General features: G+C 33.6%; 3 protein-coding genes across 4 annotated transcripts; 1 reads left to right on the top strand and 2 right to left on the bottom strand.

Moving 5' to 3' along the window:
* Positions 1–239: 239 nt before the first annotated feature.
* Positions 240–2,495, bottom strand: LOC125818379 (polyol transporter 5-like). Its single transcript, XM_049497906.1, has 3 exons — positions 2,345–2,495; positions 1,405–1,767; positions 240–1,315 (listed from the first exon to the last, which is right to left on the bottom strand). The coding sequence occupies exons 1-3, from the start codon at positions 2,493–2,495 to the stop codon at positions 240–242; spliced, it is 1,590 nt and encodes a 529-aa protein (XP_049353863.1).
* Positions 2,496–5,138: 2,643 nt separating this feature from the next.
* Positions 5,139–9,514, top strand: LOC125818221 (uncharacterized). Of its 2 annotated transcripts, none has more exons than XM_049497769.1 (7): positions 5,139–5,193; positions 6,806–7,073; positions 7,964–8,086; positions 8,284–8,366; positions 8,441–8,550; positions 8,930–9,005; positions 9,096–9,514. In XM_049497769.1, exons 2-7 carry the CDS (start codon positions 6,894–6,896, stop codon positions 9,193–9,195), a joined length of 672 nt encoding a protein of 223 aa, XP_049353726.1. In that variant the 5' UTR covers positions 5,139–5,193; positions 6,806–6,893; the 3' UTR covers positions 9,196–9,514. The 2 variants fall into 2 exon arrangements, with proteins under 2 accessions (XP_049353726.1, XP_049353725.1); XM_049497768.1 differs by lacking the exon at positions 5,139–5,193 and adding an exon at positions 5,550–5,901.
* Positions 9,515–10,987: 1,473 nt separating this feature from the next.
* Positions 10,988–12,187, bottom strand: LOC125818378 (extensin-2-like). The gene has a single exon (XM_049497905.1). It carries the CDS (start codon positions 12,185–12,187, stop codon positions 10,988–10,990), a length of 1,200 nt encoding a protein of 399 aa, XP_049353862.1.
* Between the last annotated feature and the right edge of the window lie 6,478 nt (positions 12,188–18,665).

Raw genomic sequence — 18,665 nt, 5'->3', positions numbered from 1 at the left:
ACTAGGTTAGCCCACTTATTTAAGTAATGTGAATTTAAATTATAAATCAACATCTAAAAATGTATAAAGTTTCTATTAAAACAATCAAATGACTAAAAAAAAAGTTAACAATTTGAAATTGCATTATTACGAGTTTGACTGTCTCGTAACATAATCGATATCGACCTATACATTAAAGAAAAAAAAGTACAAATGTTAAACAACAATATCCCAAATTCTTTCCTTTGTCTTTTTGATATTCAACTACTAACAACATCTCCAGTAGCCATCTGAATTTCATCATTATTATTCATCTTCTTTCCCTTGAGCTCTGTCGCTGTCGATCTCCACTCGAAAAACGTTCCGAACAACGCCACAGTTTCCTCCAATGTCTTCCCTTGTGTTTCAGGCATCAATGTAAAAAAGAAAACCCAAGCAATCCCTGCAATTCCCGCGTATAAAAAGAACGCCCCTTGTATTGTTATCGCCCTTTCTAACGATAAAAATGTCATCGATATCACCCCACTCGTTACTCTATTAACTGCCACGCCTACGCTAAACCCTGTTGCCCTTAGTTTTAACGGAAAAACCTCTGAACCATACACCCAAGCAATTGGACCTGCACCAATTGAGAAAAGTGCTACATAAACTGACACCATCATGACACAGAGCGCTACTGCCCATGTCACTTGACCATTTGAACGATCAATAACCGTAAGACCAATAGAGAGTAAAACTAATGAAATTGTCATTCCACCAAAACTTGTTAACAACAAGGGCCTTCTACCAACTCGATCAAGTAAAAATGTGGCAACTAATATAAACAACGTCTTCACACATCCCATTGCAACTGTAGCTAGTAGCCTATCGTGGTCCGATTTAATCCCAGCTCTTTCGAAAATGGTGGGACTATACAGAACAACAGAGTCAATTCCACTTGCTTGTTGGAAAAAATGTATACCAATACCAGTGAGCACTATGTGTTTGATGGATTGCGTAGGAGAAATGAATAGTTCTTTCCATACATTGTCACCTTTCGGGTGTTTTGGTACTTGAACTACATCGTCATTGCAATGTTCAGGTATACCAGCAGCTTCTTTGATGTCACGAAGTCTACACTCCGCTTCTTCAGGTGATTCAGAGGTTTTGTTAAGCACGATTCGTGCCTCATGAAGTCTACCTTTCATGACAAGCCAACGGGGTGATTCCGGCATGGTTATGATACTTATAGCTAAGAATACAGATGGAATTGCTCCGATTCCTAACATGAATCGCCAGCTTAAGTGTGTTGGGAGTTTTGAAAATGCGACATTAGACACATATCCCAACAATATACCTGTTAGCAATAACCCGTTTAGATTAGCCGATCAATTTAGCAATGAAATTTGTAACTAATTTCAATTTTCTTAGCTCTCATGCACGTACCTCCATTAATAAAAACTTCAGGGAAAGAAGTGAGAAATCCTCGAGAAGATTCCGGCGACACCTCGACAGTGTAAACGGGAGCGATCACGAGAGCGTAGCCGACGCCAATGCCGGCGATGAAACGGCCAAACATGAGAAAGGCATAATTAGGAGCGAAGCCCATTAAGAGTGCTCCTATTAAGAAGATTACCGCCGCTACCACCATAGTGCTCCGGCGGCCTATCAAATCAGAAGTCCGGCCAGCGGCGGCGGATCCCAAAAGAGAATAGAGATTGAGGATTCCTACTAGAATTTCCACTTGTACATCATTGATGTTGAGGTCTTTTTTTATGTAGATTATGGCTCCACTCATCACACCGATATCTGCATTCACAGTCAATTAATTAAGCTGTTAAGAGTTCTCATTCAACGATTGATTAGTCACGCAAATGCCTCGATTTTGGGGTTAATATTGTCGATTTTAATTAAAAAGATTTTCTAAAATATCAAGTCTGTTAAAAAATAATAAGGAAAATAAATTCTATGAGCACATCCTATATTGATGATCTTTGTTTATGCCTAAAGTAAAGCAAAGCAATTTATGTCCCAAAATTATTAACTTATTATTATATAAAATAATGATTTTTTCTCATAAAATTCAATAATTTTTATTATGTGTCTAAACATAATACTAACATTCAAATATTCTTTTGATAGATACTCGTATTTCAAGTTTAACCCAATATTATGTGAACGAGCCGCAATAATTTGAAATGCAAATTCTATTTTTTTTTTCTTCTTATGTTTGTTTATCAAATTCGTACGTTATACAAATATATATAAAGGTCTTATCAAATATTCTCATAAATTAAATTTATGTAGTAAAACGTAACACATCTAAAATTACATGATAACTAGTATGTGAATCAGACGAGAAAACTCTAGGAAAAAGAATTCTTACCATAACCAAGCAAGATGGATGACAAAGAAGCAAGAAAAGAACAAGCAATTGCATACTTGTTTCTTTTTCTAGTTTTTAATTTGGGAGGATCAAAATCACTAAGAGATGTTTGGGGTAATTGGCCACAAACAATTTGTTTTTCTTCTTCCATGAGAGAAAAATTTATAAGATTTTTGTTAGAGTTTTTCATCTTATATATTGAGTTAGTAATTAGCTTTATATAGAGATTAAAGATCCTCCTGATTTTGGTAATTAGGAAAATAACTTAATTATTTGGGGTCTATCCATTTTTCTTTATCATTTTTATTGTGTTGACTAACTTTCCAAGTTTATACTTTCAACAAGATCAATTTTTTACTGTATATTGTTGTTATATATTACTCGTTTGATCATCAATTATCATTTATTAATTAAAATTAAGTTTTATATATCAATATCTTTAACAAAACAGTTGTATAGTATATTACATGTTAAGTAAAATAAAAATTAACAACAAATAACTATGCCCCAATAATGACATGAATGATATATAAAATAGTGTAAAGTTCTTTAAAATGCTGGTGATGATAAGGTAAATTTTTATTTTTATTGAATAAATGTAAAGTACAAAACATAGATAAATCATTGTTTTTATTGAATTTAATACATAAAATCATGCAATAATATATCAAATATACACAATTAATCACAATGTATTAGTCAAACTCAAACTAGGTAAGATATATATTGATTTTCTTTCTTTATATATACAAAATAAGATGTATAACTTATCTAATATACATGATATCAGCAATTCTTATCTAAAAATTGTAATATTATTACCAAATTAGTTTGTCTTCTCACAATTAATACAATCAAAATAAATTCATAAAAGGAAAATCCTCAAAACTCACCTCATGATCTTTTGCCATATTTTGGTAGATAGACTTCAATCTCATCCTTAAAGAATTGTTTAATTTGCAATAATGAAACTTTTTTTCGCCACGTAAGCAATTAGTCATAACTAATACTCCATCCGTTTTTAAAAAAATGATATAGTTTCTTTTTTAGTTTGTTTCAGAAAGAATGAACCATTTCTTTTTTTGACTTTAACTTTCCACGTGACATGTTTAAAACCACAAGATTAAAGACATTTTGGTATATTTGACATAACTTTAATTTAGAACCACAAGATTAAAAATTCTTCTTTCTTTTCTTAAACTCCATTCCAAATCTTCTGATCATACATGGGGCTGTGTGACTTTTCCAAACTTTATGATTGAAAATTTTGTTAATAGTATAGTAGTAAATGAAATAATTGTCCCAAGTATTATTCGCTTTTTCCAATTTTTATTTTCTGATGATTCTAATAGTTCTTGTGAATTTAATAGGGAGCAACGCCATGAAAATTAAGAGTCAATATATGGAAGCCCAACTACTAGACCCAAAAGTTGTATATTTTTTAAGATTTTAGTGTTATGCCAAATTGAGGAGGTCAGAAGTGATGGAAATTTGGTGTTGAACGCATTGAACCTCATTCTAAATAATTTTTGACGTTTTGTTGGATGGTAAGGATATAAGAATCGAACCATTTGGTCAATTGAGAAGTCTAGAAATGAAGTATAACGTGTCTATAGTCTTAAACAGAGAAAATGATCAAAATGGTCCTTGATGTATAGGAGTTGAAGTATTTTGATCATTTTAGTACTTATCCCTAAAATTAGCCAAAAAAATAAAAAAAATTGTTAAATTTAATAGTGGGTCCCACAACATGCCAGACTTTTTTTTTAAAAAAAATTTATAAATTAGTAAAACCCTTTCTTCCTCAATTTGTCTTCTTTCACCATCACCATGGCACCCTGCTTCCTCAACTTCTTTCTTTCACAAGGTCATACTCCGTATCCTTGTAAGAAAAATAATACACACTACATTCATTTCTTATCTTTCGTCAGAACAAAAATTTGAGCAACTCCTATTTTCTTATATAAGAAGAAGAAGAAAATCAAGATCACTAAAACAAATGTGAACCAAGTAAATTAGTTAAACGACTCCATTTCTCCTCGAGAGCACCATAAATCAATTCCTTTTAAGTTGTAACTAATTTTCTTTTTGTTTTATCCTTTTCAAAATTACGAGTATTTTTTTCCAGCATCTATATTCATTCCATTTTTCAAATAAAAGGATTAAAACTGAATGGACAGAGCTAGAAAATAAAAATCTTAAGAAACTTTGTGTCTGTATGAGAGGATTTTATCAGTGGAAACAAAAATAGATCAATTGAAAATTGTAAAAAAAATGGTTTAAGAAAATCGATGGAGGAGAAGAGATTACGGAAGAAAGAGGGAGGAAGAAGGGTTCCACCAAGTGTGGGCCCCACCGTTAAATTTAACAGATTTTTTATTTTTTTGGTTAGTTTTAGGGCTTGGGACTAAAATGATCATCTTTTCATATACATTAAGGACTATTTGGATGAGATGATATATATAAAAGGACCAAAATACTTTAATCCTTATACATCAAGGACCATTTTGATCATTTTCTCTTAAACACTAAGAAAATAAAATAGCAATCTTTAATTTTGCACCACAAACTTAAAGAGCCTAAACTATAAGCTTGATGATTTAACAAAAAACAGCGAACAATTTTAATTTTATTAACGAAAAAGGATAAAAATTATCCTTATTTTATTAAAAATATTTTTAAAATATTCTTATCCATCTATTAAATCAAATTTGTTATTAGATAAAAAGATATTCTTAAACGAATCAGAAATAACACAAAAAAATTATCTTCTTCTACACGTATAAGATCAAATTTGTCATTTTCACTCAAGTGAGCTCACATCTCTCGCCATTGCTCTGTGTGTTTAGGTAAGTGTCTCTTCTCTCTCTCTCTCTCTTTATCGAATTACTTTCTCTCTCTAGCTCGTTTGTAAAAGTAGATCTTACTTGGTTGTGATTTTTGATTGTCATGTTCAAATTGTTCTTTGAGAATTGTTGAATGTTATTGCAATTGTGGTTATTGAACTATAATTATAATTCCCTACAAAATTGGGAGGTTACATGACCATTTTAGCGTTTTAGCTATACTTGTTATGTCATGCACATAAGCTGTTTGATGAATCATCTGAGTGAAAAATGAGTTACATGAGCAATTGTGGGGTGGTCTAGGCAGGTTTGTAGAGTATTGTGTCTGTGCAGTCGAGATGAAAGTTTCTGGTAACTGAGGCAAACAATCCTTTGGCATTGACTTATAACTAGGCTAGGGTTGTGAATTAAAAAAATGCATTGCTGAATTAAGTAGGATTACGATAATGGCCAGGATAAGTGACTATCTTTGGTGTTCTAAGTGTGTTTCTGAAGAGCTGCATGGAGGATGAATACATTGTGTTAGTGTTATTTTGAAAATACAAAGTGGGACATGTCAATTGTTTGTTAATTTCCCTTTCCAAGACAACAATGTGGAATAGAATGTTGCAGAGAGAATGACAGAGTTAATATATGGAATCAATCTGATGCTCCACCTGCTGTGGTGGTGACCCGTGTACTGTTGAGGGGACTTCCTTTTCACCTTGCCTGGTATTTATTTATGTGTGGGATGGGGGATTTAGTTTTGTTGCTATTTGTTTCTATGGCTTTCTGGAATTTTTTTTCCTTCCTTAATCCTGCATTTATTTTGTTTTTATCATTTATACCCTATTCCCTCGACTCTTGAGCACTTTAAAACTTGGATGAATGCACATAATTCTAAGTTTGGAGGTCTTTTGAGTTGTGGTGAAGTGATTGAGTTGAGGCATGAGAAAAATCAAAAGCTTGACAAGAAGAGGTATTTGTGCTATTAAAAAAAGAGAAGAGCAAGTTGAAGAAAGGAAGAAAAAGAAAAGTACGCTTGAAAAGAAAGAAAGAAAAGAAATTGGGCTTTATTGACCCGTATTTTGATCCTAGGCCAAGTGACCTACATTAGTGGAGAATTACAAGAAGGGCAAGCGTAAAAACATAAATTGTTTTAAATTTCTAACCTTTTTCGAAATATTGCGCTATATTTTAGGTGTTTCAAATCTTCATTTAGAATCTTATATTGTAGTTTATGGTTTTGTTTTACAACTTTTTGATATTGCATATTGCTAGTATCTTTCCCCTTTTGGGGGGAAACCTTTGAGATGAGTGTTTTTCTTTTCTGATATGGGTTTTCTGGAACAATGTTTGGATGTGTAGGTAGCTTCATGTTTCAACTGTAAGTTTCTGAAATGGCGAACATTCTATGTTTCAGTTATGGTGTATTCTGGACAAAAGTCCTATTTTTGACGTCTCTTTGTTTCATCATGATTTTTACTGTGAAAATGCTCATCTTATATTGATATTTCTAGCCAATGTTTTTCTGACTTTCTTGTGTTGAACCTTAATGTGATGGAGAGAACAAAAATACATTGATTGCCCAGTTACTATTTCTGATATCTAAATTTTTGTTGTTTCCTGATCGTAGTTTGAGCTCTCAAGATTTGTTCTACTCGAGAAAAAGCTTCAATCTTTGGCGAGGAAAAAAAGTAGAGAGAGAGAGTATCGGGTTGACAATGGATTCAGGTGATGCATCTGGATATTCAGCTGGGGTGGATGATGATTATGAGTCTTTACTTTCAACGACTGATGCGGAGCTCTTAAAACGAGCATGGCGGAATGAAAAGGCTGCTCCTGAAATTCTTCAACATGAGACTGCTTTGGTTCAAAGATCCAGAGAACAAATTCAATTGATGGTATGCACATTTCATATATTTAGGCCTCTTAAATTTGTACCTGGTTTATTTTTTTAACATCGGCTTTCACCTTATGTTCTATTAGAATTCCTTTCTATTTTAATATTTTTTTGTGTTAAGACTTATGCTTTGTTTGGCATTATGTGGTGGATATATGGCTCAGCAGGTTGAGAATTACTAGTTGATGTCATCATTTTAGAAGTGTATTTATAAAGGGACTATACTATAGAAAAATGAAAAAAATTGTGTTGTCCAAGACTCTAGCAGGATGCAACTGAAGCTTCCAGTTCTGTTTAAAAGGATGAGATTAAACTTTTTAGATAGACAAACTTATTTCTGGGAAAAAAATACACTGAACAATTTATTCAATTATTGCCTAACATAATTTAATTCTAGCATCTGTGTGCACTTTGTCTGCTATTAGGTGATGTGTTTGCTGTGAATATTCTTATAGGAGTATGACTTCCATGAGATTCTAAGTTAAAGGACACAGCTGTGTTTGGTAAATCACAAATGAAGTTATTCGTTAAAAGCTAAAACTGTGTGCTATCTGAATGGAAAAGTTGTTGTGCTCTCATCCAAACAAAGATTATCATAACGTGTGTTGTTACTGCTATGTAATGGATTGTAATCCATATCTTCATTTTTGGTGTACAACATCTGTTAATTGTCATATTTAACGAAGTGGAATGTAAAACTCCTCCGACACTCCAAATCTACATTTCATTTGATGATGCCAAAAGTTCCATTTTATGTTGTGGTGTATTGTTCATTTATATGAATGTAATATTTGCTTTTGTTCCTCGACTTATGCTACTCGTTATTCATTTATGCAGTTTCATGGTTTACAATGTATTGCATGCTAATGCTACTTAGTCTTTGCTCTTCAGGAAGAAACAGTAGAGGAATTTTCAAAAAATGGTGTTGATCCGCTCACTTTATCTCTTTACCAGATGGACCTTGATAGAACTCTGTTTCTATTAAGATCATACTTAAGAACCCGTCTCCAAAAGGTAGCGTTGAATTATAGTATCTTATTATGTATTTGATTTAGGTGAAATTCATATCTGGAAAGAGCTATAGTTCTTCAAGTTACCAGTAGTGTCTTTAAAGCATGATCTGTTTGAGTGTCATCGGGTCTCATCTCTTGCTGTGTCCCTACACCTTATCCCATCTTCATTCATTCATTCATATTAATGTTTGACTGCAGATTGAAAATTATGCATTTCACATACAAAAAAATACCGACTTATGGAATCGTCTGTCTAAACAAGAACAAAAATTTGCTGAAAGGTACAGCTGTTTCTCTTAATTCTAAGTGTTCAATGCTTACCAAGTTTATAGTGCTAATTACCTGGGATGATTAGGTGTATTGATGATACGGAGCAACATCTAGATCAATCCGTTCTCTCAAAGTTGCCTCATGGCTTCAAGTCCCACTTGAAGCAATCTTCACTAAGTTTGGCAGATGACATGGGTAAGCTGTTTATCCTTTCCTCTGTCTGCTCGTTTATCCATTTCTGTGTGTTTCTCTTTATCTATGTCATTGTGGAGCTAAAAAGAGTTTCTGGAATCCGAGATTAATGGTTATGCCTTAATCAAAAGCATCTTATAATAATAAAGTTTTGCTGCTAAGTGATTTAAATCGTCTTCGAACATGGTGTAGCAATTTAAATTCTCTAATCAATTGCGAAACCTGCAACCTGATTGTGAGTTGGTTTAAGGCATGAGGCAATCTCTTGCACTCCTGGTATCTGTTTGTTTCTTTTTTCACATTTTAGACATCTCAAATATAAAGATTTTCAAGATTTACATTTGTACTGAAACAACAGTTTCTCTTCTTGTATGCATTTTAGTTCTTGAGCCGCAACTAGATCAATATGTTATCTGCAGAAGCAAGAAGTTTTTAGGATCTTTTCAACTTGATGACAGGTAATCTTCTTTACTTTATTGTCATTTTTCTTGGGAATCCTGCCTGATTATTTTGTACTCTCGACTTCCATTAATTTTCTTTGATGATAGTGGGGAAGAACCAGTGAACATTGAAGCCAATGATTTGTATGCTCTACCTTACAAGTCTATAAAGCCACTTGTGGAGAGTGGGCAGATTGATCTGGTATGAGAGTATAGGAAATGGAGCAGTCCTATGTTGTGCAGACTCTCAAAATATGTTGCTGTACCCGTATCAGATCCTCCAAAAATGCACTACGTTTGGAGGATCCAGCACACCCATGAACATTTTTGAAAAGTTCGAGCAACATTGGGAAACATTGCCCCTTTGTTTTCTGCTGATAGGAAACTGACGATATGCCACAAATCGAAAATTATATTATCCAACAATGTTGTAGTTTGTAACAAATGCAGCATTGGACTAGAACTCTTTTACAATCTTGTTAACTTCTCAAGAATGGTTTCCCTTATTGTGGTATGAGTAGTGTTCTCTTGTTTGTTTCAAACTATTTTGATTTTAAATGATTTTGTTAGAAGAAATATATGTGGTAGCTAAAAAGATGCTTAATTTGTTAATTTTCACCACCCACATGACATCATCTATAAAATTTTAGAGCTTTACTGGAAATTTTAACAAAATAATTTTTTTAACTAGTTCTCATTTTCAAATGACTGAATGTACTTTTATGTTCTTAAATAATGATTCTCCAATAATTGAGACAATACTTACATAAGTTCAGCAAATCTAAGGTAAAATTTTACCTGAAATCTGATAAAAATATTTTATTGCTTTATACCTTCTCTCCATGAAAATATACGTTACTATTAGAAACTGTTTAAATATTAATTAATATTCAAAAGTTGAAATGAAAGGATATATTCTTTAATAAAAGGGTGTATTCGTTTCATCTTCCTTGTCGAAATATGAAGGAATTGGTCTTTCTTTCAAAAGCAACACTAATGTTACCTTATATTATAGAAAGAATCCTTTTGTACATGTCCTAAAAAAAAATAAGATCTATAGTTCTTGCTTTAATTTCTTATAGAATTTCATTAATAATATGATATTACTATGTATGTGTTCACAAAGAAGAAGAAGAAGGGATTCAAGGACCACAAAAAGGAAAAAGTTGATCTATCTAGGATGTGTTTGGTATGAAGGAAAATATTTTATAGGACTTATCTTATTTTCTTGTGTTCGGTAGGTAAGCAAAAAGTATTATTCTAAAAGTATTTGTGTATAACTTAAACAAATACTATAGGACTATAGGTGGGGGTGGGGAGGTAGGGGTGTCGGATGGTGGGGATGAGCGTTATGGGAGTGAAGGTGAAGATGAGGTGTGTTGAAGCCTGAAGGGCGGGGAAGACACAATTAATGTGGAATATCACTAGAGAGTTTGTTTTCCCTACTTCCGTTTGAAAGCTTGTCCTAGAGAAAATATTTTTCAAATTATTTGACCAACCGTACACACCCTTAATGTAAAATAAAGAAAGATAACAAAACTCTCTTTGATGGACATACATTGTTGGACTTGTGTTAGGCACATACATTAGTATAAGATAAATATAAAATTTTAAATGTGCTCATTTAGTTAGGGGTTCTTGAATTTATTTAATTATTTTATGTCAGCCTTATTCTTGTATTACGAACCATAGTGATATTGAGCAGACTCCAAATCAAAGAACAAAAAGACCATTTCATAACAACTTTCCATTTCATACTAACAAACTGAAGAGGATACATATTAAATTAACACATGATCTATTGGACAAATAAAAGTAAATTGTTGAAGTTGATCTCTAATTTCTCGAGCTAATTACTCTTACCCTGCAGATAGATATATTTTCCATATGGCTTGTGATAAAAGTCATAAAAGATGGATAGAATAAAAACTTCACGTAAGAAGGTGCAATGGTACAGATATGGTTTAGGAGTAGAGATATGAAAAAATAATGTGAAATTTTTAGTAAGATGGAGGTGGCGGCGGGTAGTTGTAGTAGTAGTAAGCAGGTGGAGGCGGAGGAGATGGCGGTGGTGGTGAATTGTAGTAATATGGAGGAGGAGGGGATGGTGATGGTGGCGGTGGTGAATTGTAGTAATATGGAGGAGGTGGAGGTGAAGATGGTGGTGGTGGTGGTGACTTGTAAATGTATGGAGGAGGAGGAGAAGGTGATGGTGGGGGAGGAGAGTTATAGTAATAAGGAGGAGGAGGTGATGGTGATGGAGGAGGTGGAGATTTATAGTAATATGGTGGTGGAGGAGACGGTGATGGCGGTGGTGGGGACTTGTAGTAATAAGGTGGAGGTGGTGGAGAGTTGTAAACATATGGAGGAGGTGGTGAATTATAATAGTAATTTGGAAGTGGTGATGGAGAAGGTGATTGTGAAGACTTATCAGAATACGAAGGTGCAGGTACAGGTACAACCGATGACTCAGGAGATGGTGCCCACTCTGAAGGCGAGGGTGGTGAACTGTTATCATAAGATGATGGTGATAGTGGTGATGTAGCTGGTGAAGGCGCTGGGGAAGGTCGAGGAGAGAACCATTCTATAGGTGATGGTGGGGACTGGTCAGGATTAGACGGTGCAAGTACAGGCGATGATTGAGGAGATGTCGTATAACTAGGAGATAGTTCCCATGAATAGAAATATGGGGATGGAGCCCATCTTGAAGGTGAGGGTGATGGTGATAGTGGTGATGTAGCTGGTGAAGGCACTGGGGAAGGTCGAGGAGAGAACCATTCTATAGGTGATGGTGGGGACTGGTTAGGGGAAGAAGGTGCAAGTACATGCGATGATTGAGGAGATGTCATATAACTAGGAGATAGTTCCCATGCCCATCTTGAAGGTGAGGGAGGGGAACTAAGATCATTTGGAGACGGCGATAGTGGTGATGAGGTTGGTGTAGGTGAAGGCACTAGGGAGGGTTGAGGAGAGAACCACCCTAAAGGTGATGGTGGACTAGAAATGTAATAATCCGAGGATGATGGTTGTGGTGATGGAGATGGTTGACCTGGTAACTCGTCAGGGTTAAGCGTAGACGTTGGTGCTGGCTTGTAACTATAATATTTTCTCCATGAATAAGGTTTATGACTTGCTTCTACACTATTGGATATCAAAAGTATAGCCACAAACCATACAAGATGTGGCAAAAAAGAAGCCATGAAATTGATGAACATAAAGATGAAGAAAGTCCCTTTATATAGTTTTATCATGAAATTTTGGTAAATTTGTTTAGTTATTTTTTCGTCCCCTAGCTAGTTGGTAAGTAGACTTGTTCTTCAATAGTGACAAAGAATAATATGAGATGAAGTCAAACATAAAACTTGAGGGCAAATGGAGCTAACATTTTGTAAATTTATTTGATTCCTTCTTGTTTACTATATAGTACATAATATCCATGAAGAACTTCCAAGGACGGCTTTAAAAGTTGAAAAAAAAAAGGTTCATTAATATTTATCCCTCACTAAGTAAAAAAATTTATGTTTAAAATTTGTGAGTAGTGGAAAGTTACTTATGTCCTTTGTTTTTGTTTTTTAATAAATAATTTTTAGCCAACAGAAGCATGAAACTTAGAGAAGGATGAATCTATGGACTCCCCCTTGCTTTGTGTTAAAAGATATATTTCTTTCGTTTTAATTTGTTGATCTTACTTTTTTTTAGTTCGTTTTAAAAAATAGTATTTTTTTAATATAATTTTTTAGTTCTAATTTTTCATTTGACATGTTTGGAAATGACAAGTATCACAAGATTAAAAATCGTTTACATTCATGTATCTTTAGTTTAAGATGATCAGATTCAAAAATCTTCATTACTTTCTTAAATTCTCTTTCAAGTTAAAATAAGACAAACAAATTAAAATGAGTTGCCTTTCATCCACACCAAAATAAATAGAGTTTTTCGACCAAAAAAATAAATAAATTGCTAGTGATGAATTAGAAAGGATTGGTTGACGAAATATGAACCGAAGACTAAACTTTGATATACCCCAGAACAAAACATTTTTGTTATCACGAGATATATTGCCAGCAACCGATCATTTGATTGAATTGAAATTTGGAATAAGTGCACGTGACGATATGAATCATTTGAAAATTTCATTCTGTATCAGATCTTTAACAAGATCAGATTGGCTCTGATTCATTTAGAAAATAGTTAGTATAAATAATATCCTCTATATGGCCTCCATTCATATTTATCTTATTTTTCTTCTTTTTTTCACTTCTTTCAATTATTTTTTCTTGCAAAATCATCTTCTTAACTCATATCTCTTCAATTACATAAATTAAATTCTTAATTAGTAATAATAATATCCATAACTCTCAAACATATCATATTCATAACCTATAAGATCACACTAAAAGTTTTTATTTTTATTTTGGTGTCATTGCATCGGTTGAAGAATTAGTGGGAGATATGTTAGAATATCTTTTTTTTTTTTGCTTTGAGGTACCTTATCCTTTGCAATTATGATTTCATATATTATTTTTAATTAGGAAGCCTAATTTTTTGAAGTATATTTTTTTTTGTGGATAATTATTTGGATAAATTTTTTGGTGTATTATCCTTATGATTCTCTTTACTATAACCATAATAATGGAGATTCACTTTAGGATTAATATTTGTTTATTACGTTTCTTGACCTTTCTATTTAGGAGTGAAAGTACTCAAACGAAAATTAATGGATTTTGAATTATATGGGTTGGTTATTCTCTATTTTTTTAGGTGTTTAAGAAGTAAAGTTTTTGTTATATTATATTCTTTTTGGCTATTTATGTTTTGTCAAAAATGATCATATATGCAGAAGGACTTATGATTAAATGTAATTTTCTCCTTATTCGTCATTTTGTATTTTCTTTGATGAATAACTTTTTAACTTATTCGATCATATTTTGCAGATTATAGAAGAAATATTTATAATGAAAATTGTTAGATATCCTTGCATAATTCAATTTTACAAGGTAAAATAATTTGATATGTTTGATATTATTACAATTCTTTCTATGTTGAAATCATATATTTAATATTATTAGTTTGTATTCGTGAAGATAAAAATCATGATTATTTTATTTTTAAAAAAAATTATTTCATTTTTCTCTTTGCTCCTCTATGTAATTCTTGGAGAATTTGCTCTTCAAAGTTTTTATTTGTTTAGGTAAATTTATCTCACTCTTTTTTGTTGGTAAGGTTAATTTATTATGTTTGTAGGTCAAAATATTTTTAAAAATAGAAGCAGGAAAGGAGTCATGATATGGCCATGCTACTTCAGAAAGTATGTGCATATACTTCTATAGTCTTATGGACCAACTTTTAATAACTACAATGATAGAATATGAAAATGTAAAGCTAATTAATTTATAACTTTTAAAACACAGTTGATTTCTTTTTTTAAACTTGTTTATTAATATGTAAATTTGCAATTTTTAATTTTTTAATTTTTTGTTATTGTTAGAATTTTTCAAAGATCGTTACTAAAAGTGTACTATGTTGGATGTAAACTCTTAAAATTTACTATTTGAAAAATTCAAAAAGATGTTTGTGTCTCTTTTAACTTTTTTTACCGAGAGAGTAATTGTTATTCCTTTGTGGACCCTAATTCATCATTTATTTCCAAGGAAATATGTTTTTTTTTGTCATGTTTCTTTCTTGGTTAAAACATGACATCTTGATTTAAAACATGACATTGTAGAAATTCAAAAAAGAAAAGAAAAAAGAAATGCAATGAAGAGGAATTGGTCAAAATAGAAAGTAATTTTTAGAACGTTTCGTATGATAAGTCAAAAAAACAATATATGATTAGTAAAAAGTGAAGCAAAATTTGATTTAATTATTCAAGTAAAAATAACAATTTTTGAAGTGTCTAAATATAAAAAGAAAAAGAAATGAATTCAATTAATTTTTTCATGACATGATTTTTGCTTCATTTATGAATAATAACATTTTTGCAAGCGAAATGCTTTTAGATTGAATTGTATACTTATATATTTGAAAGTAAATCAATTTTATTTTTTTAGCTTTTCCAAAATTCTACCACATTTTTTAAATATTATAGTATTAATATGTTATGTTTTTAAAATATTATTTTTTAAAACTATCATCATTGGTGCTTATGTTTTTTTTTTTTTAATCATTTTTTAAACTTTTTTTCTTATACACCCCTTGAATTGTATACTTATATGGTATGTGATTACTCTTTACCATATTACCATAATTTATGGAGCAATTTATGCACTTATGTTTCACACAAATATAGGAAAAAATTGTAATATGAGAGAAACATCTTACAATATTTTCCAAAATTGCAAAACTCTTTTATGTATTAAATAAAATTAATTTCAAAAAGAGAAAAAAGTAGTCAATATGTCCGAGTGGTGAAGGAGACAGACTCGAAATGTGTTGGGTGTTGCCTGCGCAGGTTCGAATACTGCTGTTAATGCTTCTTTTTTTCTGCCATAAAAAATCTATCTAATGGACATTCAACCCTTCATCAAAAATCAATCTAACGGTCTCGGTGATTCTGCCTCCTTCCACTAATCGTCTCTTCATCAAAAATCTATCTAACAGTGATTTTGCCCCCTTCCACTAATCGTCTCTTTATAAAAAAACTATCTAACGGTGATTCTGCCCCCTTCCACTAATCGTTCTTCATCAAAATCTATCTAACTAATCGTTCTTCATCAAAATCTATCTAATGGACATTCAACTCTTCATCAAAAATCTATCTAACTGTGATTCTGCTCCCTTCCACTAATCATCTTTTCATAAAAAATCTATCTAACGGTAATTCTGCCCCCTTCCATTAATCGTTCTTCATAAAAAATCTATCTAACGGCGAGCATTCAAATCTTCATCAAACGGGCATTCAACTCTTCATAAAAAATCTGTCTAACGGTGATTCTGCCCCCTTCCACTAATCGTCTCTTCATAAAAAATCTATCTAATGGTGATTCTGCCCCCTTCCACTAATCGTTCTTCATCAAAATCTATCTAACGAGCATTCAACTCTTCATCAAAAATTTATCTAACGGTGATTCTGCTCCCTTCCACTAATGGTCTCTTCATAAAAAATCTATTGATCTAACATTGATTCTGCCCTCTTCCACTAATCGCTCTTCATCAAAAATCTATCTAACTAATCGTTTGTCACGACCCGATATCTCGAGTCATGATGACACCTACTATAATCCACCAGTAGGTAAGCTAACCCGTAACCCAGAACAACAAGTACTGGGTTTGAGGGCAGAAACTAAACAAGAATAGGCAAAATTTAAGATAACAATATAAACAGGTAGAAGCAACCCAAAAACATATATACAAATAAAGATCCCTCCCAGATTCTGGAAGTTACTAGTACAAAGATACTAACAAAATGAGTACAAGTCCCAAAAGTGGACCACAAAGACTAGACTGTCTCGAAAGGTAAAAGACAAGTTCATATATACAGATGAAGATTGAAATAGTACAAAACGTCGTATGCTCACCCCCGTCTCCGGATCAGACTGCTCCAAACTTGATCAACGCTGACTACTGGTGCTCGGACCTGCATCACGAAAACAGATGCAGAGCGTAGTATGAGTACCAAAACAATAGGTACCCAGTAGGCATTATAGGCCGATTGAACTAGAAAAGTAAAGGCAATAAGAAAAAAAGGAATAACACAAACAAAGGTCAAGAACGGAAATCTAACTAACAATGGAATGCACACGAGTGTAGAAAGAACTAACTAAAGTAATCTATAAGCTAACTACACCTAACTGGGCCCCCATAAGCCCAAAAGGTACACTCGTGCGCAAGTTTAATTAAAAACCCGAACGGACCCCTATAAGCCCGACGAGTACACAGAATAACTATAACTAAAGAGAATCGCATATGAGAACCCAAGAATGGAGAACACGAACTAGAACCTCAACCCTAATTAGTAGAATCTGATAGTACGGAGGCCGGACCTCGAACCGGATGCTCACCAAAAGTACCCAAGTAACCAATCACAAGTATCAAGTATCTGAGGCCGGAACTCTAATCGGATGCTCTATATAGGTATCTGAGCAATAGAGGCCGGACCTTAAGCCGGATGCTCCATATAAGTATCTGGGCAATAGAGGCCGGACCTTAAATCGAATGCTCCATATAAGTATTTGGGCAATAGAGGCCGGACTTTAAACCAGATGCTCCATAAAAGTGCCAATGTAGCTGCTGAAAGAGTCCCAATTGATCCATGGTCATAAATGTATGTGGAACGCCGTCCACACTTAGCCAATCAATGTAAGTCCTTGGAACCAAATCGAAAATCAAATTTAAATCGCGAACCAGAACTAGCGTCGCCGACTTAACTCGTGAAGCCGTAACATCGGGGAAATAAGGATAACTATCGTCGGAGAAAGCGTATCGCCTAGCTAAGGCCCAAACTATCAGACTCAAATCTGCTACTCCAGTCTAGAGGGATCTAAGCCGGCCGAGCGACGTCGGGGTAAAACTAAGGCCTATCGAATCCGAATCATGTATTTCTAAGGCAAACCCTAGTCAAACCTAAACTAAGGCCTAACATGCTTCAGATAAACAATATTCAAACATACAAGTACTCCACATAGCAAGGAGGGTCAATTAGTAACACATAACATGCTCACAGTTACCCAATAATTCTCGAAATAGGCCGAATACATGATTTTTAAACACCTATATGTGATTCAATAACTACCCAACCCAAATCCTAATTAATCAACATGCATTCACATTCTCGAGCTCAATCTAAGAGGGAAACCGTAGCCTACCTGTAGCTGATCACACGCGTTCCAAAATCACTTCTCCAGAGCTTTCCCTATCCGAACGGCCTCGAAACGCTGACCCGCTATCAAAAATAGAGTCACAACGTTATTACGGTGGTTTAGACACCAAAATCACAACAAACGGAGGTGAGTCAATTTTTGAGTCAAAACGGGAATCGTGGGACCCGCACCGAATTGGCCAAATTTGACTCCGTCAAGATACCCTAAACAATACCCCAAACTTGTGTTCCAAAATGGAACACAATTCGGGGCTCAAAACGCAGCAAAACCCAACAAGCAAGAAAACCACACTTTAATCACTTAAAAGAAAACATTGCAGCAGTCTAAACTTGAAATATGCAAGGATATAATGGTGCCCAACACTCCTTGAGCACTCTACGACGAAGCCATGACAATTCTCAACACGTGGGACATCGAATCACCCAAAACCGAGCTAAAATGAGTGAGATATGACCAAAACAAGAATGCCAAAAACAAAGGCTCAAAAAGGGTACAACAGTCAAGTTAATTGCGAAATTTACCTCGAACTATGCGCACCCGACAACTTTCGAACACTCTACAGCGAAGCCACCAAAAATACGAAGCTCCCGCACTTTGAATCGTCTAATTCAGATGAAAGATGAGAGAGTTACGAGGGTTTTATGTTTGGGAATGTTTGCTGATATATCTACATTATATAGCAGATTTTCTGCAATTTTTTTCCAAAATTAAAACCTCCGACAGGGTGCTCTGAACTCGTTCGGAACCCCGTGCACGCAAACGAGATATGCAACCATACCAAATTCGATATTCCAGACTCAATGACACGGTCAAAATTTCCATACAAGGTCATCTTGACAAAAAGTGGGTCCCACACTCA

Source organism: Solanum verrucosum, unplaced genomic scaffold (genome assembly GCF_900185275.1).
Source record: "Solanum verrucosum unplaced genomic scaffold, falcon-dt-bn FXZP01000253.1, whole genome shotgun sequence".
Classification (NCBI taxonomy): domain Eukaryota; kingdom Viridiplantae; phylum Streptophyta; class Magnoliopsida; order Solanales; family Solanaceae; genus Solanum; species Solanum verrucosum.
Note: the sequence above shows the minus strand (reverse complement) of the source record. Positions and strands in the feature narration are given on the sequence as shown.